Source organism: Lampetra fluviatilis, chromosome 20 (assembly GCF_964198595.1).
Source record: "Lampetra fluviatilis chromosome 20, kcLamFluv1.1, whole genome shotgun sequence".
In the NCBI taxonomy this organism is placed as follows: Eukaryota; Metazoa; Chordata; class Hyperoartia; order Petromyzontiformes; family Petromyzontidae; genus Lampetra; species Lampetra fluviatilis.
The window spans coordinates 1819945-1844167 of NC_136294.1; the positions used below are offsets into that span (position 1 = coordinate 1819945).

At 53.5% G+C, this 24223-nt stretch overlaps 1 protein-coding gene across 2 annotated transcripts in view; it reads left to right on the top strand.

Moving 5' to 3' along the window:
• Positions 1-23105, top strand: part of LOC144937831 (uncharacterized) — a 37635-nt gene extending 14530 nt beyond the window's left edge. Inside the window, exons 2-14 of one of the 2 annotated variants that reach the window (XM_078865337.1) lie at positions 4687-4780; positions 5680-5805; positions 6543-6659; positions 7643-7786; positions 9062-9172; positions 10373-10651; positions 11441-11675; positions 12103-12292; positions 13265-13563; positions 14409-14663; positions 15174-15602; positions 16285-16449; positions 17126-23105. In XM_078865337.1, coding sequence (XP_078721463.1) covers positions 4687-4780; positions 5680-5805; positions 6543-6659; positions 7643-7786; positions 9062-9172; positions 10373-10651; positions 11441-11675; positions 12103-12292; positions 13265-13563; positions 14409-14663; positions 15174-15602; positions 16285-16449; positions 17126-20085 — 5404 coding nt within the window. In that variant the 3' untranslated portion in view covers positions 20086-23105. The remainder of the gene's footprint in view (positions 1-4686; positions 4781-5679; positions 5806-6542; positions 6660-7642; positions 7787-9061; positions 9173-10372; positions 10652-11440; positions 11676-12102; positions 12293-13264; positions 13564-14408; positions 14664-15173; positions 15603-16284; positions 16450-17125) is intronic. The other variant, XM_078865338.1, reaches the window with a different exon arrangement.
• The last annotated feature ends 1118 nt before the right edge of the window (positions 23106-24223 follow it).

A 24223-nucleotide genomic window follows, 5' to 3' on the forward strand; every position in this document is an offset into this window, starting at 1 on the left:
CTGAACGTTGCCGACGCAACCTCCGCTGCTGCCGCACGGCAGAGAGACTTCGCAGGCGCGGTGGCTAGGAGATATTAACTCCCTCGCCTGGTGTGCAGGAGGTCGTGGGTTCTATCCCGACCCCGACGCCTGCTGCTGTATATTTGGAGTTTGCGCGTCTCTCTCTCCCCGTGGTCGCGTGGATTTTTCTCCAGGTCCTCCGTTGTTTTTTCCCCTCCACGTTTAGAAACGTGCGTTGAGATTATTTGCCAACTGCTATAGATTTCCACGCGACAAGCTACTTCGTTGAGCTATCATTTGTGACCAGGTCGCTTCTGAAAAAGAGCGGGGGGGGGGCTTTGCCTGGTAAAAATGAAACAAAGAAGCGAGCATGGAATGTGGAACACGGCCTAGCTCCTCTGAGCGGCCGCCGGTCGGTGTGGGGTTGTAGTTGGAGGGCATTAGCGGCGATTGAGGTTCGACGCGGAGCGCTAACGAAAGAGCCGTTCGCTTCCTCCTCTCCGTGTTTGTGTTTAGACGTTCAGAGCCGTAGCAACAGCGGAGCCGCGCGCTCCACGGAAAGGTCGCGCTCGCCTAAGAACACGAACGCGCTAATTTAGAAATTAAAAGAACATAAAAACACGACGCGCCCAACGCAGCACTGTGTGCCGCTGCAGGACCCGCACGCTGGCGGGGTCGAGGGGACCGCTGTGACCACTATAATGATAATTGCTGTGATACATTATTCATTCTGTTTTGGGTCAGGTCGCTGCGTTAGTACAACATGTGTTGCAAACCCCTCCTCCACCCTGCACAGCCAATTAATAAAGGTGTCACGTGAGGAAAAAAAGGTGCCCAGATTTTACCGCTTCGGCCGCAAGCACCGGCACATGTACAGGCCCGCCCGTGCCGTGTTGGATCCGTGCCGTGTTCGCCCGGTGCCGTGTTCGCCTCGTGCCGTGTTCAACCCGTGCCGTGTTCAACCCGTGCCGTGTTCAACCCGTGCCGTGTTGGACCCGTGCCGTGTTGGACCCGTGCCGTGTTCGCCCCGTGCCGTGTTCGCCCCGTGCCGTGTTCAACCCGTGCCGTGTTCAACCCGTGCCGCGTCGCCTCGTGTCATGTTCAACCCGTGCCGTGTTCAACCCGTGCCGTGTTCAACCCGTGCCGTGTTCAACCCGTGCCGTGTTCAACCCGTGCCGCACAGGCGCAGCTGCCACCAGGGAGGTCCCCTTGGCTAGACGACAGAATGAGAACAGGAATGGTTGAGATGAGATGTAAGGCATTTTTTAATTGCCAAACGCACACTTTCCTAGCTACAGCATTGGTTGCTCCGTACCGCAGGATTCATGTCCCTGGGAGGAAATCTACAGTCACTTAATTATCGCATTCACGAGGTGAACGGACCACGCGCACGCTAATTGGCAGTTCACGGTAATTGCAACGAGGACGACGACAATCGCGAGTGCGATGCTGTTGACAAACAAGCCTCATCCGCACATCGTGAAGAAACACCCACTCAGCTCAAGCGAATAAACGAGCATCGCGACATAGACACGTCAATATCTGCGGTGGTGAGATATTAACTACCTCACCTGGTATACAGGAGGTCGTGGGTTCGATCCTGACCCTGACGCCTGCTGCTGTATATTTTTAGTTTGCATGTTCTTCCTGTGGTCGCGTGGATTTTTCTCCGGGTCCTCCGGTTTTCCCCTCCACATTTAGAATCAACGTACGTTTGGAGTATTCGGCTGCTATACATTTTCGACGTGATAAGCCACTTCGTTGGTCTATCATTTGTGGCAGCCAGGTCGCTTCTGAAAAACAGAGCTATATAGCTCAGTGGGCATTAGCTGGTGCAATAAAACATAGTTTAGCTTTAGTTTATTTTCTGCACACAGGGCTTGGTAAATATCTCCCACACTCAGGCCCTGGTGATATCTTGCACACGCAGGCAAAACTGTTGAGAATGGCGATTCATAATTTATTTTTAGGTCAGATCGCGTCAGTCACTTGTCTGTCATAACCCCCCCCCATGTTATGAATCATAGTTTTGGTCGCGGAAGCCTACGTGTTATATAGATGTACCAACCTCTGTTGAGAATGGTATTCAATTACCAATGCTGTTGTTAAACACAAAGGTAAGTAATGCACCGTTGACATAACGTGGCCTAAAACACACACATGGAAAAGATGCGTCACGAAAATCTAAACTAAAATAAACAATTTTGATTTAAAGCTTTCGTGACTGCAGGGATTCATATTCTTGGTTCTTTCGGTAAAGTCACGTAGAAGGGAAATAATGAAATTATATTAATATAAAACAATACAAATTCTCACGACGTTTCGACAGAAAGATAATTTCTTTTTGTGGATTTCACACTTGATGATGATTGCTTGTGTTGCAGTCGAAACGTCGTGAGAATTTGTATTGTTTTATATTAATATTATTTTTATTATTTCCCTTCTACGTGACTTTACCGAAAGAACCAAGAATATAAAATAAACAATGTTTATTTTATTTTTACCAGGCAAGGCCCACTGAGCTACGTAGCTCTTTTTCAGAAGCAACGTGGCAGCCACTAAAGATAGCTCAACGAAGTGGCTTATCTTGTGGAAATGTACAGCTGCCGAATACTCTGAACGCGTGATGTTTATTTTAAATGTGGAGTAAAACACCCGAGGACCCGGAGAAAAATCCACGCGACTACGTGGGAGAGACACGCAAACTCTAAATACACAGATGTCAGGATCGAACCCACGACCTCCTGTATACCAGGCGAGCTAGTTAACATCTGGCGCCCTTGAAAATGTATCCAATGTTCAGGAAACAGAGCGGCCAGTATTATTTAAAATAAAAAAAAACGCAAGCAAACAAAGACAAAAATAATTGGACGCGGCTCGACGCAATCAACAGAGGTCAAAGATGCAAATTGATCGCGACGCGCAAAAGGTCAGCGCGCTAATGGCTGTGTGGCCCACACTGTCGCGCTGTTCCGTCGTGAGCGCTCAGCTGCGAGTGCATCTGAGCCCAGGGCCCCTGCGAGAAGAAGACTTAGAGGGCGGCCGTCTCCTGCCGAGGCCGCTACCAAACCCTTGATGCTGAGTTGGTGAAGGTTTGATTATCTGGAGTCGTGTACTCGAAACGCAGATAAGGTCACGCGTGAAGATCAAGCCTCCCAGGCCTGCTAAGGTCACTTAAATGAGCTTGCTATCTAGCGAGTTGTAACCGTGTGCGATATTCATTGAGGTTTTTTTTTGTTCATGCACGCTAACCTTTTTTTGCTGAACTCTTATTCGATACACCGCTTGTGTGACCGGTAATATTTGCGTTCGAGTTCACCTTTAGTTGCTGTGTCTCTGACGTCTAAGATCTCGTGCGTGTTTTTGTTTACGAAAATTGTTTACGAATATTAGCACTTGCGGCAATGGTAGGTTTTTACCCTTTTAACTGGTACAAAACTGACACCTTTATTCAAGGCATCATGCACTTGCGGCAACTTCGCACTGAGACATTGTTTGTTCTCGTTTTGAACAAAATTCTGCCTTTTAAAATTATAATTTAAATCTCAATGGTTTTGTACCTGGTTGATATAACTAACAATAATATTGTTACATGATAAATTATTATTGACTCCGATGTACTGTAACGTAGAGCCCTCTATCAATCCCACTGCTGGATCAAGGCCTCCGCACACGTGTCGGTTATGGTGGGGGAGGGGGGGGGCTGTTTGACCATACTTCACCACGCAGGTCAGCACTGGTCGGTGAAGTGGAGTAAGGGCAAGACACCGGTTCCGATATCGCTCCTCGCTGATATGAAACAGGGCCAGGAATGCCACTCGTCACTCCCATAGCCCAGTGCGCTGACAACTGCGCCACAGCTCCACCTGGTTATAAGGGATGTAATATGGCGTTGGCGAGGTTTACCCTACGAGGTGAGAACCCACCAAGACTTGCAGCCGCTTTCTCAAGGGTGAACTCATGCTCCCAGCCCAACATCGTCCCTGAAATATCTAAGTTAGATACACAATAAGGGGGGCATCATTACACGCACAATAGCCTACGTAATTAGGTACACAATAGAAAACATAACGTACACAATGGGGGACGAAGGCACTTGACAGGCGCCGTAATTAGATACGCAATGGAGTAATGGGCTACAATAGAGTTTGTCATGGCATATTCAACACCAGAGGTAATGGATGGCAGTGAAACGACGTGGAAGCATTTGGCCTAATTGGTGCTCCATGAAGCAATATGAAACGGTTAGTGAGTGACGGGGCTTTACACAATTTGCACAATTGCAATTACACTACGTTAGAAATAATGTTGTTTGCTGGCTGGCGGGAGGGAGAGAGCGAGGGATGGTCACACGCTGCTAGTTTATTCACGACAACAATGAAGGAAACAATATGGAACGTGAATAAATAATTAAGGTCACAATGTTATTGACGTGCTATGTATGTATGTATGTTGTATGTTGAACTTCTTTCGCACCGTACGTAGCCACCCGTGAGTTTGTTTCCGCCCTATCCACACTAAACGTTCCCAACCGCACGACTCCAGAGCAATGCTGATCACATTTCAGTCAAACTGATTTTGGGAACACAAAACGATTTTTTTTACTTTTCGCATCTAAACCCATGAAAATTACGTGACTGCTCCCTAATCCTCTGACCCGTCGTCCCTCCATTCACCACCCTCAAGGCCGCTGGTCGCGTACAACAGCCTCGAGGACAAACACCTGGCCGCCTACTTCAGCAGCGCCCGCATGAGACGGCACCTGCGCAGGGTTGGACTGGTGAGTTGACGAGCGGCAGACACACAGAGAGAGAGAAAAAAGGCAGCGAGGCCAGGGGATGAGAATCCGCGTGAATCACGTGACTTCCCCACTGCTGCCCGCTACGGCAGTCAGCAAGGGTCGGCGAATTCCCCGTGGGAGTGAACCGTCGCCGTGGTGATGGTAGCGATGGTGCCGCACGTTGCTGCCTGTAACCCTCCAGCAACTGTGGAGGCGGCAGCGGGGGTTGGTGGGTCACCGCGCACACAGATGTTGTGAAATGTCCTTCCCGTTTGGGCCGTCGATGAGGTGTCGGTAGCCCTGGTTCGCCAGGTAGGAGGCGGTACAGCAAGTGGATTCATTGACATCTGTTTCACTAGTACAGCACTAACCGGTGTGTTGGAGAGCCAAGCCACAACATTTACAATCTGAGTACGACGATTCGCCAGTAATTACAACTAGCTTCATCAGGCGACAGCCAGGATATGTTCTGTTTACGTGACAACCTTTACTAGTTGGCTGTGTCGGGTGGTGGTGGGTTTTAACGACATATTTATATATTTACGCGATCATACCCAAAAACCTCTATTATGGATATTGGTCGCGAAAGCCGACTCAGTGTTAAACTGCCATCTGTTTATATCTGTACGGGGATAGAGCGTTGCCCCCTCGCGCGAGGCGTGGGGTTTTCTACGGGGGTGCTCCGATGTCCTCGCACGTGAAGAATAATACTAACAACAAAACACAACGCGTCATTCAGTGGCTGTGAACATACAAAACGCAACGTAGCAGCAGGGCCCTCCTGAAAAACACTCTTACTACTCTCTGCGCGTGACCCTCCTAGACAGATAGACAGAGAGGTCAATTATAATTGTCACATCGATTGTGTGGCGTGCGATGCGCGGCGTGGCGTGCGGCAGATCAAGCGCAGTGGGGAGCTGGTGTCGGAGAGGGCCTACAAGCTGCAGGTGGCGCGCAAGGAGCACCAGGAGCGCGTGAGGGAGGTGCTGGCTCAGGCCATCCTGGACAAGGCCCTGCACATGGAGGTCGGACTCGACGCGTGCAAGCTGCACACGACGACTTCACAAAGACAAAGACCCCCCCCACCCCGTATAGCCGTCACGGAGTGTTTGGGGAGAAGCGCTGTTAGCGAGTAGCACCCACGGAGGCCGGCACAGCGGCACGAAGGGGTGGGTGGTCAGCACCACGCGCTTTTGTCTCCCAAGTGGCGATGTTTAGGCCGAGTCGACCTAGGGGAGGCCCGTGACTGGTTCAAATAATCATCACTGGTGTTGGCGGTGAGCGTGAATCGAACTCGGGTGGTCGGGTTCGTAGCGCCCCTGCGCTCATCGCTACACTGCCGCTCCCCACGCTGAACAACAACCGCCGTTCGCCACGAGGTGGTGATAACGTCACTACGGTGCTTGTGCCAGGCTAGGTACACGTCGAAGCAACGTGAAAGTGTCGAAGTCTCGCTGGCGGGGCGTCACGGGAGAGACACAGGTGCCACGGGTTGACTGAAATGATTGTCAGATGCACCACCGGTGTTCACCCACTGTGCCAACTAGCTGCGCTTTAACCGGCCCCACCACACACAAACATAGACACACTCATCTCCCAAGTAGTTGTGTGTGATATACTTCCTCGGTCCGTTCTATAACACGATCCACGAAATGTAACGATTTGATTTCAAAATAATTTGTGTTTTTGTTTGAGTCTCATTTCAACCGTCTCGTTTGTATTTGTTCGCCTGCCCCCCCACCCCCCACCCCCGGCCACACAGCATTACAGGCAGGCGGCCATCCGACGAAAGCTGGAGGAGATATCCAAGCTGAAGAGGATTCGGAGGATACAGGTGGGGTGTGTCGAGTACAGCCGCGGGGCGGTGCCTCCGTCGTGGGTGGGTCTGCGATTAAACAAACGCACCACATAACAACACCAACAACAACAACAGAGATGGTCTCAAAATATCTTGCACGTTCCAAACGTGCACATATCCACATCTCATTGCACGCTTCTCAGATTTATGTTTTGTTGTTGTTGTTGTTGCGATTAAACAAACGCACCACATAACAACACCAACACCAACAATCAGAGATGGTCTCAAAATATCTTGCACGTTCCAAACGTGCACATATCCACACCTCATTGCGCGCTTCTCAGATTTGTGTTTTGTTGTTGTTGCGATTAAACAAACGCACCACATAACAACACCAACACCAGCAACAACAATCAGAGATGGTCTCAAAATATCTTGCACGTTCCAAACGTGCTCATATCCACACCTCATTGCGCGCTTCTCAGATTTGTGTTTTGTTGTTGTTGTTGCCCATTTCCCTTGCCATTGCTCGCGGTTGTGATCCCCCTTTGGCATATCGGGCAGTGATGCGCCGATCTCGACAAAAGCCATCGCGATTTCCTGAGCGCCGAGATGGAGCTCACCGCCCGTTCACAGCCCTGGGACAATTGTGGGCACATTCCATACGACAGCCGCCTGTTGTGTGGTGCTCATTTGTATCGACCGCTGGAGGGAGAAGATGATGTGCCGAGTCAAAACCCTCCCCCCAGTCATGATTTAGACTCGTGGCTATCTGTGAATGCGAGCCGCTCGCTCTGCCGCAACATGACTGCAATGCAAAGAGAGACACGGACGAACGGCATATCGAGATGCGTTGGCATTTCGACGTTCTACGAATGATAACGATACTTGCATTTTACCCCGTGTGCGTGGCCAACACAATAAGACAACTGACTACCTTGCATTCAACCAAGTTGCGCAACCGATGGGCAAAGGTGTGCACCTGGTTCTCGCGTGAACCACCCTCGCGGTGCCAAACGGGAGCCCTGGCCGCCGGCCTCTGCGGGTGCGCGCGTGCGATGCAGACGGCTCGCGGGCAGCAAGCGGAGAGAGACGCGCTGCGAATCCTCCATCCGCACCCTCCGCCTGAGCGCAGGACGGCGCCTCGGAGCGGAGGGACGAGCGACGGCGCTTCCCCAGACTCGCCAGCGGCCACCAGCTCCGCAGAGGTGCCCCTCCACCCCCCACCCACCCCACCCCCTCTCCCCCCACTTGCACTGCGCCACCCCCACGTGGGTAGCCAGGTGGCTTAGCGTGGCAGGGCGGGTAAGCTGGCACCGCTGGGAACGCGGGTTTGGAATGATTCGGGTTTCAGTTTCAGCCGTCTGTGAGAAAGCCACGGACTCCATGGAGCAGGGACACATAGACGCGCACCAGACCTGTGGGTGATGATTACGTTGGGTTCTCAGGCGTAGTGAGTTGACGGGCCTCTCTACACGGTTACAATGACTGCATACACACGCACACACAAACCCCGTGACGTTAAATTTGGTTCTGCACTAAAACTGGATGAAGTTCAAGGCGCTGGTGGTGACTTGCCATGCGACGGCGAACGCCACTCTCCGTGGCACCGCGGTTGGGAGAGCGCTGCCACCAACTGTGCGGGTGGACGCGGCATGGGGAGGGGGCTTTCATCCCGCAGTGGATGAACATCGGGCTGTGCAGTTTGACAGCGCGGTTTTATATCTGGCCGGCTTCAAAGGCCCAAGATAAAAATAACTAAATAAAATATTACCCACAGGTTCACATTTCAGGTTCGCTTCAAGTGCCAGCGACGAGTAGGGCGTTGGAGGGCAAAATCCCACTTCAGTGGCTGTTATTTTGCACGAGTGTCGCATTGAGCCTTGACCTCTATGGGGTCGGAGAGAGGTCAACAGGATTGTTAAAACGCCCGATAACCTCGCCCCCACCCCCACCACCCACTCCTCCACCGGCTCACGCCAATTACCGCACTTACGAGGCGAAGGCAGAAGGAGGGGCGCTTAAGGGTCCACTCGCCGTCAGGGCCGCCCACAAGTTACTGAACGCCCGGGGGGCAGAATGCCATGAATTCAGCATACCGTGATGCTGCAATCTAAAGGTTTGCTTTGTCATAATGGGGGGTGGAGGGGGGGGCGGCATGAGAGGCGAGATGAAACGAGAGTCGCTCGTGAATTGTGGGAGCGGCCGGCGAGGTCCACTTGGTCCAGCGATGGCCTCTTGAGCGAGGGCCTCTTGAGCGAGCGCCAAGCTTCAGGGCATTCTCGACAGGGGCCCGCGCGAGCGTGCGGCCAAAGCCAGGACAACAACAACAACACCGGTAGTCGATGGGAGGTTGTAAATAGGGGCTCGAATAGAATGGAATTGGCCAATCAGTGTTGGAAAAATATTGTCACCCGGCGACGAGATGCGCCACTGTGTGCAACCGGTTGCATGCAACTGACCACAACCGGTTGCGGTGCCAGGCCGAGGAGTCGAGCCGTCCTCTGACGGCGCCCGAACGCAGCTCGCGGCCCCAGCGGCTGCAGCCGCTTCGCACCGCGGTCAGCCTGCCCTGCCCCACGCGACTCAACCAGGTGAGCCGGCCCGAGCGACGGCCCAACCATGCCCATCGATCATCGTCCAGGTGTTAAAGGGGGCACCACGGTGGCTTGGAGATGTTAACTCCCTCGCCTGGTACGCAGGAGACGTGGGTTCGATCCCGAGCCTGACTGTTTGCTGTATATTTGGAGTTTGCGTGTCTCTCTCTCTCCCCGTGGTCGTGTGGATTTTGCTCCATGTCCTCCGGTTTTTCCCTCCACATTTAGAACTAAGATACATTTAGAGTATTTGCTTGCAATACATGTCCACATTGATAAGCCCCTGACTATCATTTGTGGCCAGGTCGCTTCTGAAAAAGAGCTAAATAGCTCAATGGCCCTTACCTGGTATAATAAATAAATAGTTTAATAGTTTAAAACAACGCCTTGGTCCTCGTGGCCGAGTCGTGCAAAGTTGATCAAATTGAGGGAGATTAATTGGCCGCTAATTTTAAGTCAGCACGGTGCCCAGGGGAGGCGACGCTCGGGTTCCGGTGGCTTCGTGGAAAAGCAGCGTTACATCGAGAGCAACGGGCATACGTAGAGACCCGTGGAATGAGAAAGCGAAGGATTGAGTGAGTGGGTAGATGAGTGAGTGGGTAGATGAGTGATTGGGTAGATGAGTGAGTGAGTGGGTAGGTGAGTGAGTGAGTGAGTAAGTGATTGAGTGGGTAAGTGAGTGAAGGGTTTAGTGAGTGAGTAGTTGATTGAGTGGTTAGATGAGTGAGTGGGTAGGTGAGTGAAGGGTTGAGTGAGTGAGTCGGTGAATGAAGTGTTGAGTGAGTGGTTAGGTGAGTGAGTGGGTAGGTGAGTGAAGGGTTGAGTGAGTGGGTAGTTGAGTAAGTGGTTAGGTGAGTGAGTGGGTAGGTGAGTGAAGGGTTTAGTGAGTGAGTAGTTTGAGTAAGTGGTTAGGTGAGTGAGTGGGTAGGTGAGTGAAGGGTTTAGTGAGTGGGTAGTTGAGTAAGTGGTTAGGTGAGTGAGTGGGTAGGTGAGTGAGTGGGTAGGTGAGTGAAGGGTTGAATGAGTGAGTAGTTAGATGAGACTGAACAGCCAGTGTGATAGAGTTACTGAGCCAAGTTCACGGGAACAGTAACCACGGTAGTCGCAATGGAGCAGCGATGCAGAGGCGACCAAGACAATGGACAACAACTGAAGTTGTCGACGATGTCGTGGCGATGTTGCGTGACGACGATCCAGCTGGAACGGGAGATGCTGCAGAAGCTCACGGGCCGGACCACCTTTCTGATGGAGCCTCACCCGCCACCGTCGCCCTACGTCCTTCCCCTCATCTACAACCGCGTCGCCACCACCGGCTTCAACCACCACCAGCAGCAGCAGCAGCAGCTCAACTCCCGGAGCAACGAGGCGCTCAGGAGTCGAACGTCCGCGCAACCCCTAGGCACGAGACGCGGCAGGGTGCTCCGGATTTCGGCCTCCCAGGGCCACGCGAGCCCCCCAGCGGAGGGCGACGGCAAGGTAACGGCCGATGGGTCGCTTCTGCTGATCGAACGTAGGCAATGGGGGGGGGGGGGGGGGGGTGGGTGGGAGATGCCCGTACCTTGGCCCGCCAGCAGAACGCAGTATGGCCCAGCGCGGACAGAGACCCATCTGATAGGTGCAGTGATGATGTTGTTCTGCTGCTCTGTTTAAGACGCAGGTGGATGGCTTCATTATTCTGGCAAATCGCCCGATGATGCTGGATGTAATTAGCAGCGAAACGTCGTACTACTCAAATTGTGAATGTCGGGGATTTACTCTCCAACAGACCGGTGGGCTGAAGTAGTTACTAATTGGCTCGCTGGTTACGTGACAAACCTTACTATTTAGACCCATCAGCCCAAACCCCGCAAAACCGTGAGGGATGATGGCATTGGAGATGGGAGGCCTTCATCCAGCAGTGATAAGATCATGGCTCATGATGACAAAGGTGTACAACAGCACCGGCCTCACCACCGTCTTGTCCACTTTTCCCTTCAACTAAACTGGCACCCTCTTATCGCACACCACACCAGTCATCTCTCGCCATTTCAGCCATCCAGCCCTCGTTCTTGTTCTCATCTCACAGCGACGGACCCCTCGGAATGGAAACTCATTTGTTTAGTCGATTGAAAACGAATTTACGTCAAACTGCTTTTTTGTGATTAGCTTGTTATCCTCCCCCTCCGCACCTCCGATGAGCACGGTCGTACGGTGCGAAAGAAGTTCAACATAGATACTCACGCAAGACCCCCTCCCCACGCCGCTCCCCCCCCTCCCCCCGCACAGGTTGGCTCCGGCTCCCAGCCGCGTCTGCGGACGCTGGTCCCTCGCCCGCCCCAGCCCCGCGGCGGCGGCGCGGCCACCGCCACCGCCGCTGCCGCCGCGGAGGTCTCCATGCTGTACCTGGGCAAGCGCGGGCGCCCGTCGCGAGACCAGGTGCTGGGCGACGAGGTGCGCGTGATGCAGCAGCACTGCGGCGGGGAGAGCCTCTGCGTGTTCCACGGTCGCCTGAAGAGAGGAGGTAACGGCGAGAACAGATGGATATATTTTTAAGAAAATGTAATACAATTTTAGATTACCAGGTGAGGCTATATAGGTCTTCTTTTTAGAAGCGAACATGGCTACAAAAGACAGCTCAACGAAAGGGGCTTATCGTCGCGTGGAAATGTATTGCAGACAAACGCGTGATGTTGATTCTAAATGTGGGGGGGAAAACCTGGCGGTCCCGCACAAAAATCCCCGCGACCACGGGGAGAGATATGCACGCTCCAAATATACAGCAAGCGCCAGGGTCGGGATCGAACCGACGACCTCCTTGCATACCAGGCGTGGGAGTTAACATCTCGGCACCGCGGCGTATAACACCTCAGAGCCCACCTTTGCCACCACCTTGCTTCATGCCAATCGTCTCCTGTCCCCCCTTCCGCCCACCTCCCCCCCTCCCGCAGAGGCGTTTCGGTTCCGGTCACGTCGGCTCGGCGGGTTCCCCTTCAGCCTGTCGCTCTACGTCGACGGCCTGCTGGTCGGCCGGCTCAGCTGGTGCTGCGAGTTCCGCCACCGGCAAGGCGGCCGACTCAGCGGGGGGCGCCTGTCGCACTTCAGCCTCACGGGCGTGCAGGGCGCCGCACCCTGCTACCGGTGATTGCCTGGCGGGCGGGGAGATCGCACGGGGGGGCGGGGGGGGGGGGTGACAGGGAGCGGCCACCGACTGCGGTTGTCGGGCGCCGTGGGGTTAGCCCAGGAGAGAGAGCAGCGAGGCCACCACTTTCACTGCCTGGACGGGCTAGTGGTCGAGTGGGTGTGGCTATGTGAACGTGGGCGGGGCCTGTAGCAGGGAGGGAGGGGTTGCCAGCTTTAACCCTGCCAGCAATGCGGTGGCTGTATCGGTCCCCTGACTGTAGTCACGTGGCGAAGGCCGGCACCAAAGTATTGGCCCGAGCCAACAGCCAGGATATCGACAGCAACCTCCACCTGCGTGTGCCCCTGGCGGCGGCTCCGTCTGTCTGGCTCTCGCGGGCGAGCGAGTCTCAACTACCTCTCGGAGTGCGAGCTCCGTCCGTCTCTGCGCACACCTATCCCATGTAGTTCCACCATTCTACTTATTTAACAAGGAGAGTGACACTCAGTCGTAAGATCCGTTTTCAGGGGGCTCTTGCACTGGGTTTGTTTTGTTTATGTATAATTTTAGGATGGTTTCAGCGCAAATTGATCTGTGACGGGTGTCTCTCTTGTGCAAAGCCTCTTTCAAAAGATGAGCGGGCTCCGGTTTACGACGGTCCAAATTTACGACAGTTATATAATGCCACCACGGATATATTTAAGATGCAGATACTCGATTTGCGACGTATCTTCCGACACGACTCCGGTCCGGTTTCCGATGTGACTCGGCGTGGAGGTTCTGTTATTCTCGATTGTTTTCTGTAGATTTTATTAACCCATTAAATCCCGACAAATATCGCCGATAAAAGGAAGAAAAAAAACCACCTGCAAGTGACGTTTCTACCGTTGTCTATGACGAAAATAGGATCTCGATTCACGACGTCGTAAAAGCGGTGACCGCATATATTTGTAGAATGCCTAAATGTCCCTGTGATGCCACCTCGTGGCCAGGTGCATCATCGCCCAGGGGCTGGACATCCAGCCCTTCCCGCCGGCCAAGCGCAAGGGGGGCGATCGCGAGCGAGCGGCGTGCACGGAGCCCCCGCGGACGGAGAGCGTCGAGCAGCCGCCGCTACAGCAGCAGCAGCAGCGGCAGCAGCTACAGCTACAGCAGCAGCAGCGGCAGCACTCGTCGACGGAGGAGAGCAACAGTGGAGAGAGCGACGAGGAGGAGGAGGACGAGGACGTTGACGTCGACGATGATGATGACGGTGACAGAGATGAAGCCGCGGCAAGCAGTGGAAAAACAGGTGCCTCTGCTGCCCATCGCGACCATCCACCCACTGCTGGATGAAGGCCTCCCCATGTCGTCACGTTCATCGTAAACGTCACCGTCAGCAGCTACGATCTAACTCCGCTGCTGGATTGGATGACGTCCCCCCCCGCCCCTAAGCCATCACACTCGTTATCGTGAACATCGTAGACACTCGCCGTCTTCGTCGTTAGCCGTGATCTGTCCACTGTTGGGGGAAAGTCGACTCTGGGCCGATCCACATTCATCTATGATTGTTGACACTCATTCTCATCATCATCATCATCAGCTATGATGTATCCACTGCTGGATGAAGGCCTCTTCCAAGCCGTCACACTCACCATGCTGCTATGATTCAACCCAACAATTAAACACAATTTCGATTGCAAATATCTGATTCCAACCGAGCTAAGTGTCCCGGGCTACCATCCTCGTCATTGTTATTGAAATGAAAACTATTTACACCCATCAGCCAAAACACCGCAAAACCGTGAGGGATGATGGCATTGGAGATGGGACGCCTTCATCCAGCAGTGGATACGATCATGGCTCATGATGACAAAGGTGTGTTTTGATCGCGATCACAGTTACTTGTTGATGAATCTTTGTTTTGAATACATACCGACTACCTCACTACCCAGAGCTTGATCACAACCGGGTCGCGAAAAGGAATATTATTTTTGTTCCGTCACACCACATTCAGTATACCTCACGCTAGGGGGCTGGGGCCACGAGTCACCTGACATCTACTCCAGCCTATCAGCGACACGGGAAACTGAGCCCTGTTATCTGCCCATCTTATTCAATGTTTTGTCACGACCTCAAATCCTTTCTTCCGATCAGCACCGAATGAATACATGGAGGATTTTGAAGAGGAGGAGGAGCTCGAAGAGGAGATGGAGGAGCGGCAGCAGAAGGTGAAGGAGGAGGACACGGGCGAGGTGGTGGAGAAATGCCCCGGCTCCGGTGGTGGCGGCATTGTCGAGATGGACGACGAGCCACGAGGTTTCGACGATGGTGCTGGAGACGTTACCGATGAATCCGACTGCGGCTCCGGCGCGGAGGGTGGCTCCGCGACTGTGGGAAGTGCCAATCGCGGTGAGCGGCTCGGCGATGATGGCACGGGGTCAGTGATGGCGCTAGCGGACGGGCCAAGGGGCCCAACAATCGTGCGTGGGCGGTCGTGTGTGGGCCTGCGGACCGATGGCCCGGGAACGTGCACCGGGTCTCGGCCGCTTCTCGGAGGCTTCCCTCCACTCTCGTTCGGCTCACGTATAGCAACTGTAGGACATTCCGTTCAGCCGTTCACTTGCCTTGTCTGAGTGTTGGTGAATTACAGTCCCAGCCATCCACAAAGCCACCCACCCACCAAACCACCCACCCACTTAATCCACCCATCCACCTACCAAGCCACTCACCCACCCATCCAACAAGCCACCGACCCACCAAGCCAGATATCAACCCACCCACCAAGCCATCCACCCACCCACCCGTGCCACCCACCCACCAGGCCTCACCTCTAAAGTGCTAGATCACAGGCTACGTGCATAGTCACCACCGCTCGGGCTCAATTCAGTTACATCACTGCTGTCTGCTGTTGTACCGCAGAGACGAACGTGAGGAGCTCTCCGGCGCACAGCAGTGAAGATGTCGTAGAGGATGAGGAGGAAGCAGATGAGAAGAGGAACAATGAGGAGGAGGATGAGGAGACGCAAGGAGAGATACCGGACGACGACTGGGACAGAGAGACACCATCGCCGCTGCGCAGTTACATGGAAGAGGAGGACAGCGACAATGAAGGCGATGTCACGACCCGGGGGGGAAGCTCCCACTCCGCTCGTTCTGAAGAAAACGTCGGCAGGGAGGGGCGAGGGACCGTCGCTTCAGACGAAGAATCGGGGCACGGCAGCGACGCGACGGAGGTGGACGCGGCGGCGGGACAGGTTGGGGAGGAGGAATGGGACGAAGCGACGGGCGATGGTGATGGGAATATCCCTGCAGCGGCGGCAGTGGTGGTTGGAGACGATGCGAGCAGCGGTGAGTACTGTCGGTCAGATTCCACGGACAATGTGGGAGCAGAGAGCCCCGAGATGGAAAGCGGCAAACGGCTTCCATTTCAGGGGTCATCAGCATTAGCGAGCGACATCCGAACAGCTGCTGAGTTTCCCCCTTTGTCAGCCTACACTGGCGAAGTACGGTCAAACAATCCATATTCGTCTCATGGAGGACCTTCAGCCAGCGGTGACATGAGCGAGCTGTTTCAGGGCTGAACGTTTACCTAGCCACCATATTAAATGTTAAGCAACGTAGGTGGGCTTGCAGGACAAGTTGATAGGCTATTGGAGCAAGTGCTGTTAGCGAGCACCTATGGAGGCTGACATGGCACAAGAGGGAATGGGTGGCATGCACAACAACCAGCTGCTTTTGTCTCCCTAGTGGTGATGTTTACACACCACACTACGAAGTCACTTAAGGCTGAGACAACCTAGAAGAGGCCCAGGACTGGTTAAAATATTCGCCACTGTTATTGGCCACGAACAGGAATCGAACTCGGATCGCTGGGTTCATAGGGCATTGCAGCGCTCACCGCTGCACTACCACTCCCCAAAAACACACACAAACATAGACACACGGATCTCAGAAGTAATTCTGCGTAACCTCCTTCTTCGGCTGACTCCTGCAACCTCCACGATCCCACCCCCCCCCCCCTGGCCTGCAGGAGGCCCCGCGAGCGTGGCTCACCGCATCTCGACGGCGTTGAGCCACACGGAGCGGCGGGCCGCCTCCGAGCCGGAGCTGAGCAGCGACTCGTCGAACTCCGAGGACGAGGATACGGCAGTGGCGCCGGTGGCGGCCATGCTGGACAGCAGTGGCAGTGATACCGGTAACATTTGGGGGGTGGGATGGGTTTGAGCTTCGTGGTTCGTGGGTGGCGTCCGCCCCAGTTCGAGATGTTGACTACCTCGATGAGCGAGCCACTTCGTTCGACTATCATTTGTGGCCAGGTCACTTCTGAAAAATAAACTATATAACTCAGTGGGCCTTACCTGGTAAAATAAAAAAAAAAGTTTCGTTTGGTTTGATTTGAGTTTAACCCTGCAGTAGGTATTGATCGTGCTATGTTGTGCTCCGTCTGTTTCGTGGCAAACGTTAAAAGACCCCGCGATGTAGTTTGGAAACAATTCCGGCCATCGTGTGCCCGAGTTACAGGGGTCTAAATTGACCAGATTAGATGTTTATAAAGGGTAAAGGTGCAGCCCTGCAATTGCTCGCTCATGCCACTAGTGGGCAGAGGGAAACTCCATTCAAGGGAGCTCTAGAGGGACCCTTTGTAGACGGTGTTTTATCTACTCATCAACGCTCGTTCAGATAATCTTGGAAGAGGTGGGATCCTGGCAAATTCCTGAACCGGGAAATCTGTGCGCTGCAACATCGCCTCCTGCTGGCGGATGAATGCTCACCCTCTGGCTGGTGCTGCAGCATCCCCCCCCCCCCACCCTTGTGCCACACGCTTAGGAACATTTTCACCGTGCGCATTGATTTTTGTTTGTTTGTCGCAGATGCGATTGGACCAGATGGCAAGACCGACGCTGACGTCGAAAGTGGGGACCACAAAGCGGCAGTGAAAGATTCAGACGCCAAAGACGTTGCCTCTGAATGGGAAGCGGAAACATCCGCTGGCGGTCGGGAGGTAGCCACTGTTGCCACTGAAGACGACTCGCCAGCGACCAAAGGAATGAAAAATGACGACAATCAAGGTGCTAACGATGTGACCAACGAAGGTGAAGTGTATCAGTGGACACCGAGAGATGAGCGTGAAGCTCCAGCAGAGATATCAGATGTCATGGATGCAGGAGGGTTGGGAGTCACGGACGCAGATCTAAAGGAGGATACAAAGGCCCAGGATGGAGCTCCGGCAGAGGCTGAGGACAGAGCTCCATCACAGGTTCAAAATGTAGGTCCAGAGGGAAAAGCAGAGGTCGAAAATTATTTATTAGAGGAAGCAGAGGCCCAGGATGGAGCTGCAGTGGAGGAGGCAGAGGCACAGGATGGAGCTGTAGTAGAAGAAGCAGAGGCCCAGGATGGAGCTGCAGTAGAAGAAGCAGAGGCCCAGGATGGAGCTGCAGTAGAAGAAGCAGAGGCCCAGGATGGAGCTCCAGTCGAGGAAGCAGAGGCCCAGGAAGGAGCTGTAGTAGAAGAAGTAGAGGCCCAGGATGGAGTTGCAGTGGAGGAAGCAGATGCTCAGGATGGTGCTGCAAAAGAAGAAGCAGAGGCACAGGATGGAGCTTTAGTAGAAGAAGCAGAGGCCCAGGATGGAGCTCCAGTTGAGGAAGCAGAGGCCCCGGATGGAGCTGCAGTAGAGCAAGCAGAGGCCCAGGATGGAGCTGCAGTGGAGGAAGCAGATGCCCAGGATGGAGCTGCAGTAAATGAAGCAGAGGTCCAGGATGGAGCTGAAGCAGAGGCCCAGGATGTAGCTGCAGTAGAAGAAGCAGAGGCCCAAGGTGGAGCTCCAATAGAAGAAGCTGAGGCACAGGATGGAGCTCTAGGAGAGGAAACAGATACACAGGATGGAGCTTCAACTGAGGCATCAGAGGCCCAGGGTGGACCTCCAACAGAGGAAACTGAGGCCCATGACAAAGCACCAGTAGAGGAAGCAGAGGCCAAGGATGGAGTTCCAACTGATAAATTCGAGGTCCAGGATGGAGCTCCAACAGAAGAAGCAGAGGCTCAGAGTGGAGCTCCATCAGGGGAAGCAGAGGACGAGGATGGGGCTTCATCAGAAAAAGTAGAGGCCCAGGACAGAGCTTCATCAGAGGACGCAGAGGCACAAGATGGAGCTCCAGTAGAAGAAGCAGTGGCCCAGGATGGAGCTCCATCAGATGAAATAAAGTCTCAGAGTGGAGTTGAAACAGAGGAAACAGAAATCCAGTGTGAAGCTCCATCAGCGGAAGTGGAGGCCCAGGATGAAACTTCAGCAGAGAAACATGAAAATACTATTTCAGACAAAGCAATGGATGGTGATGTTAAACATCAAGCTCATGGTGCCAAGTGTCCAGGAGAAGAAGCCCCGCAGGCAGACAATGGGTTTCAAGATAAAGATCTGATTGAGGCAGTGGCAAATATTGAAAATGGAGTGACCAGCATGGCTCATACTGAAGATTCGGTGGCAGCACAAGAAGACGAGAACAAAGGCGAAGGTGCGACGGACACTCTTTCTCAACAACAACAAGAAGGACTCAATAGTGTCCAGGACAGTGCTGATGAGCATGTGGAGGCCTTGGAAATGGCCGATGAAATAAATAAGGATGAGTCTCCAGCAGAGGTAGGGCTAGATACCCATGATGAGTCTCCATGTAACGGACAAGGTGACCACGAAGGAACTGCGGAACAAGAACAGAGGGAAGATCGGAATCCTGAGACCAAGCCTAATAGCGAGGAGTTGGAGGGAGATGAAAAGAAGCCACCCAAGTTGTGGAAAAAGTTGAGCCAGCGAGTGCTGAGTTTTAACGAGCATCAAGACGGAGAAGCAGCGATGGATGAACGAGGAGATCAGAAACCTGACCCTGACAAACAGGCCAAGGTCCAGGGTGATGTCGACACAAAGGAAATCGAAGCTGCTGCGGAGAAGGTCGAATCAGCGCAAGAAAAAACACCGGTGGACAAATCCGGGGATGTTGTGAGAGCAATCGTCAGGAACAAGGCAGCGGAAGAGAGCACCGAGCCTGGTGATGCACGTCCGGACGATGGAGACCACGCCAGAGCAGACGACGAATCGGATGGATGCGTGGTTAAGTCTGAGGCATCGCAGCAAGTGGCTGAGGCTCATCAAAATTATCTGGGGGATGCGGTTGAACCTGGTGCCACTTTGCAAGCGGACGAGAACACGGACGCACGCGGCGCGTCTCAATCGGGGCCCGGCGACAGCGAGGATTGCGACGGGGACCCAGAGGATGGCACGAAGCGCAGCAGCGGATCAACAGCCGAGGATCTCGACGGCAAAGGGCGTCCTCGCAACAAGGTGGAAGACGGTCGCGAAGGAGGAACCGAGCAGAGCAATGCGGCTTCCAGAAACGGGGAAGGCGACGGTGAAGCCGACGGGCATGAAAAGCCCCGGCTCTGGAAGCAGCTGAGCAAGCGGGTCCTGAGCTGGTCGGAGCAGCAGAATGGATCTTCCACGATGGAGGAGGCAGAAATGGGAGGCAAGAGAGAGGAGGGACCTCACGGCGGCGCCGAGACCCACGGCGGAGCGGACAATCGCGGCGGAGAGCTTCAGTGTGGAGCTTCGACAGAGGAAGCACTGGTTCACCAGGGATCGTGTCGCGAGTGTGAACAGCGGCCCGGGGAAGAGGCTGCTCGAGTTGGGGACCTCAAAGCCCCCACTGGAGACACGGAGACGGGAGAGGACGAGACCTTGTCGGGCGAGGCGGGCGAGGGCAGAGGCGACGGCAATGGCGTGAATTTGGACCTCGTGGCATCCGATGATAAACCGGCAGAGTCAGAGGATAATCCAGCAACTTAGCAAAAGCTGAGGGGTGGATTGAGCCGCTGTACTAGCGTCTGTGAGACAATCTGCTCGTGCAGGACTGGTAAAGAAGAGTAGCTCGGACAACCGTTCAGCAATAAGGTGACGATTAATGCGGCGGATCGAATCGCGAGCGCTGTTGTGCGTGTGGATGTCTGGGGCAGTCTTGAGCACCACGTGATATTGTGGAGGGGCGCACATTCCCACAGCCTCAATGTAAAACTCCGCGAGTGGGATGAGACCGTCAAGAGCAGACTTTGGAGTTCATGAGGCATCAACTCCTCAACGGCCGCACGATCTTGAAGGAGGCAAAAAGTGGTGTGATGGCATCAGCCGCATAATCTCTTCAATTGATCTTGAGGGTCTTTACAGCCACTGCATGGAGCTGCATCTAAGCGGGGGTACATGCGAGTTGGGGGGACGACGACACTGATGTTGCTTAGGGGGACACGGCCCCCTAGACTCCCCCCTACCCCCCCCCCCGCTGCCACCCCGGAGAAATGATCACTGGTGCGGGAACCTGCTGAATGTGTTGTTAGAATCTTGGGAGGACGTTTGACCTCGGCAGCTCAAAGTTGACGGAGATCAACTGAGCCCATTGTGTGTGTGTGTGTTACAGGCGTTTGAAACAATCGGAGAGAGTGGGGTAACAATAGGAGTCGTTAATCAAGAGGTCAGAAAGAGATGCGGCCGAATGGCTCAAGGGTTCAAATCACTGAGCCGGTGCCGCTGAGATCCTGGATTTGAATCTTGGCTTCCGCTGACTGTGACTCAAGTGTAGTGAGTCGATGGCGTCAGCCTGGTATCTCTTTCTGTCTCCCTGTATCTGTGCTGTGTTTGTGTCTGTCTTGCTGTGTCTCTTTGTATCTGTCTCTCGATATCGCTGTATATCTCCGTGTATATGTGTCCTTCTTGCTGGGCGTGAATGTATCCGCCATCTCTGTGTGTGTCTTCTCTGTTTCTGTCTCTCTGCCTCTCTTTATGAGTTTCTATGTCTCTGTGTCTCCGCGTCTATCGCTGCACCTATTTCCATGCCTCTATCTATCGGTGTATCTATCCATGTCTCTGCATCCAGGGGCAACATCTTCCCATTGTCAGCACAGCTGAGACAGACGTCTCTCAGATCAGCTTTCGAACTTCCAAGTTTTATCTGCCTGGTTCCACCCCACATTAAAGACACGCTCGGGAAATATCGTCTGCCAGTGGCTGAATAATTATATCCTCAGCGTGGAGGTGAATTCATCGAGTCACCACTCTAATATGCTGGTAGTGGCTTCATCATGAGCACTCTCTCACACAGAGACCCATATACTCACTCACAGACCCATAGACTCACGGAGAAACCCACAGACTCGCAGGAGAAGCCCATAGATTCACATTGAGGTCCACTGAGACAATGCAATATGCTGGCAGTGGCTTCTATGTGCTTTCCCACATAAAGACCCATAGATATAGACATACCCATAGACTCATATAGATACCCATAGACTTACATAGAGACCCGGAGGTTATTTAGCCCAACTTCATAACGCTAATCACCACCGGTTAATGAAGGTGGGGAGCATAGAGGCTCTAGAATAGTACAGTACAACAATGTACGCTGCTGCACTGCTCTCTGCTGGCAACGTCGCCCTGTCCGCAACCTATAACACCTGTGTGTGTGGCACTGCAGTCGCCCATGCAAGCACGATGTGGGCTCCACCCCGCTCATCTCTTTCCGAGGTCTGGCGAGATGGGGCACATTCCGGGCGATTTGACCACACGGGCTGAACACTTTGGGTCTCCCCCCTGCCACCCCCCCCCCGGTTAGTTGTACCTGCACGCCTCGCGTGACATGAAAGGCGAGGAGGAGGAGGAGGTGGTGGTGGTGGTGGAGTGAGATTCCCTTCTCAACCGGGAGTCTGAGCCCTACCACCTGCATTGATTAGCACGGTTGGCTACGTGCGGTGCGAAAGAAGTTCAACATACGTGCAACTACATTGATTGCTTCCAGGCTTGTGTCGTCGTCGTCGTCGTCACTGTGGACTCTACTTGAAGTGAGCGAGTCGCGCCGAATGGACGTGACTTGGACAGCGAAGCGAGCTACTGCTGCTGCTACTACTGCTGCTGCTACTGCTGCTGCTACTGCTGCAACTGTTGCTGCTGTTGCTGCAACTGCTACCTCTGCTACTACTGCTGCTGCTGCTACTGCTGCTGCTGCAACTGTTGCTGCTGTTGCTGCAACTGCTACCTCTGCTACTGCTGCTGCTGCAACTGCTGCGTATGCGACAATGAATGTCCGCGGTTTCCAGGGTCTCCCAGCCCTCAATGGCCAAGTTCGCCTTTCCGTGCTCGCCAATTTCCGGGGTGGATACGAATGCAGTTACGACACGCTGCGCGAGCCTGATGATTGCCAAAACGATGCGTTTTGTGTGCGCTGGAACAGCCGGATCTAGATGTGCGTGCTTTGCTGCGTCCCACAGGAAGCAAGCACTGTGTCACACTTACTGATTCTGGCCTAAGTGATTGTGGTAAAGCCCTCCAACTACCCAACAGAGCCAAATAAATCGCATTGTCTCGCGTACAAGCGTTTCAATGCGCCAATTATTGAGTCAGCACACCGGCAAGTTGCAAAAACAATTGTCACGGCTAACTTTAGCAATTGGATAGCAATCGGTAGAGTCCGTGGCCCAACATACAACTTAATTGTGAAACATTGGCTACGAAAACCAACGTGCTAAATATTGTCTTGTGTGTGTGCTATGTTTCACGTGACACAAAGAACGCCAATTTATATTAACCTGGAACAAACTGAACACAATCGTCAATAACACTGTGGCCTTAAAATAAAAAAATGACAAAAGCGACGTTTCGGGAAAAGCCCAAAGAGAGGCCCAAAGAGACGAGTGGATAATAATCGCGATATACTGCACTTATCTACACCATGGGGGGCTGATAAGAATGATATTTTAAGATATATTCTCTGATGACCATGTTTTAAATTAATCTTCTTGGTTCTTTCAGTAAAGTCACGTAGAAGGGAAATAATAAAAATAAAACATAAGAATTGTTTAATTACGTTTATTTTTTATTTTTTTTATATTTAATTGTATTTTTATTATTATTTTATTATTTCCCTTCTACGTGACTTTACCGAAAGAACCAAGAAGATTAATCCCTGCAGTCACGAAAGCTTTAAATCGAAATGTTTAAAAATTGCCATAATCAATTGATACTCGAGATTTATCGCGCGCGTGCGTGCATGCGCACGAGGGACGCGTTTAGCAATCATCAGGCGCACGCGGCGCGTAACGTCTTCGTTTGTATGCCGACGAACGCGGCAGAGAAGCGGACCGTGTGGGTGGGCTGCTATGACTTGGGTGTCGGGGGGGGACAAAAAACCCACCCGGGCCCGAAACAAGCGGCGTGATGTGTGCAGCCGAGACACGCTGGGTTGACGGTGGCACTGCGGAGCGCGTCTAGGGCGTCTCTTGGCGCGGGGAGTATTTGCTCAACGGCTTTGACTGTACCGTGAACGTGTGAATGTGTCCGTGCGTATTCACGACTCTGCAACCACAGCTTGCAGAGCCGTGCCGAGGGTCCCCGGGGCGAACAACCGCACCGGGGCCCCGCGCTTTGGAGCTGGGGGGATGGGGAGCGCCTCGTTTGGACGTCACGGTGTGAGAGGTGATACTCCCCGTTGAGTTTGAAGGCGTTGGAGGGCCACACACGGTGGCATTTCCCCCCTTCCCCTATCCCCCTACCCGCCTATGGACGGCCCTGCATCCATGACATCCTCAGAGACGGTGGCGTAGCGTGGTGGGCGCGGGGCACGGGTGCAGGTGCAAGGAATTCGAGTGGAGCTGCCCCCACTCCCCGCTTTCTGCCTAATCCCGCCCGGCCTCCTCGGAGCGCCGTGCCCCCAGGGTGCAGTTGCACCGCCGAAGCACCGCCATAGCGACGCCGCCGTCTAGAGGCACCAAATAGGAATTGATGACACTGGTGAACAACAAAAAAACATTTTTTTCTGGCCTGGACTTTTGCAGCTGTTTTAGACTAATTTCAGGGTCCTGATTCCGAATCTGATCTCAGATTTGCCCTATCATATCTCATTTTTATGCTATCGGCATACCCCATTTTCATTGATTTTACCAGA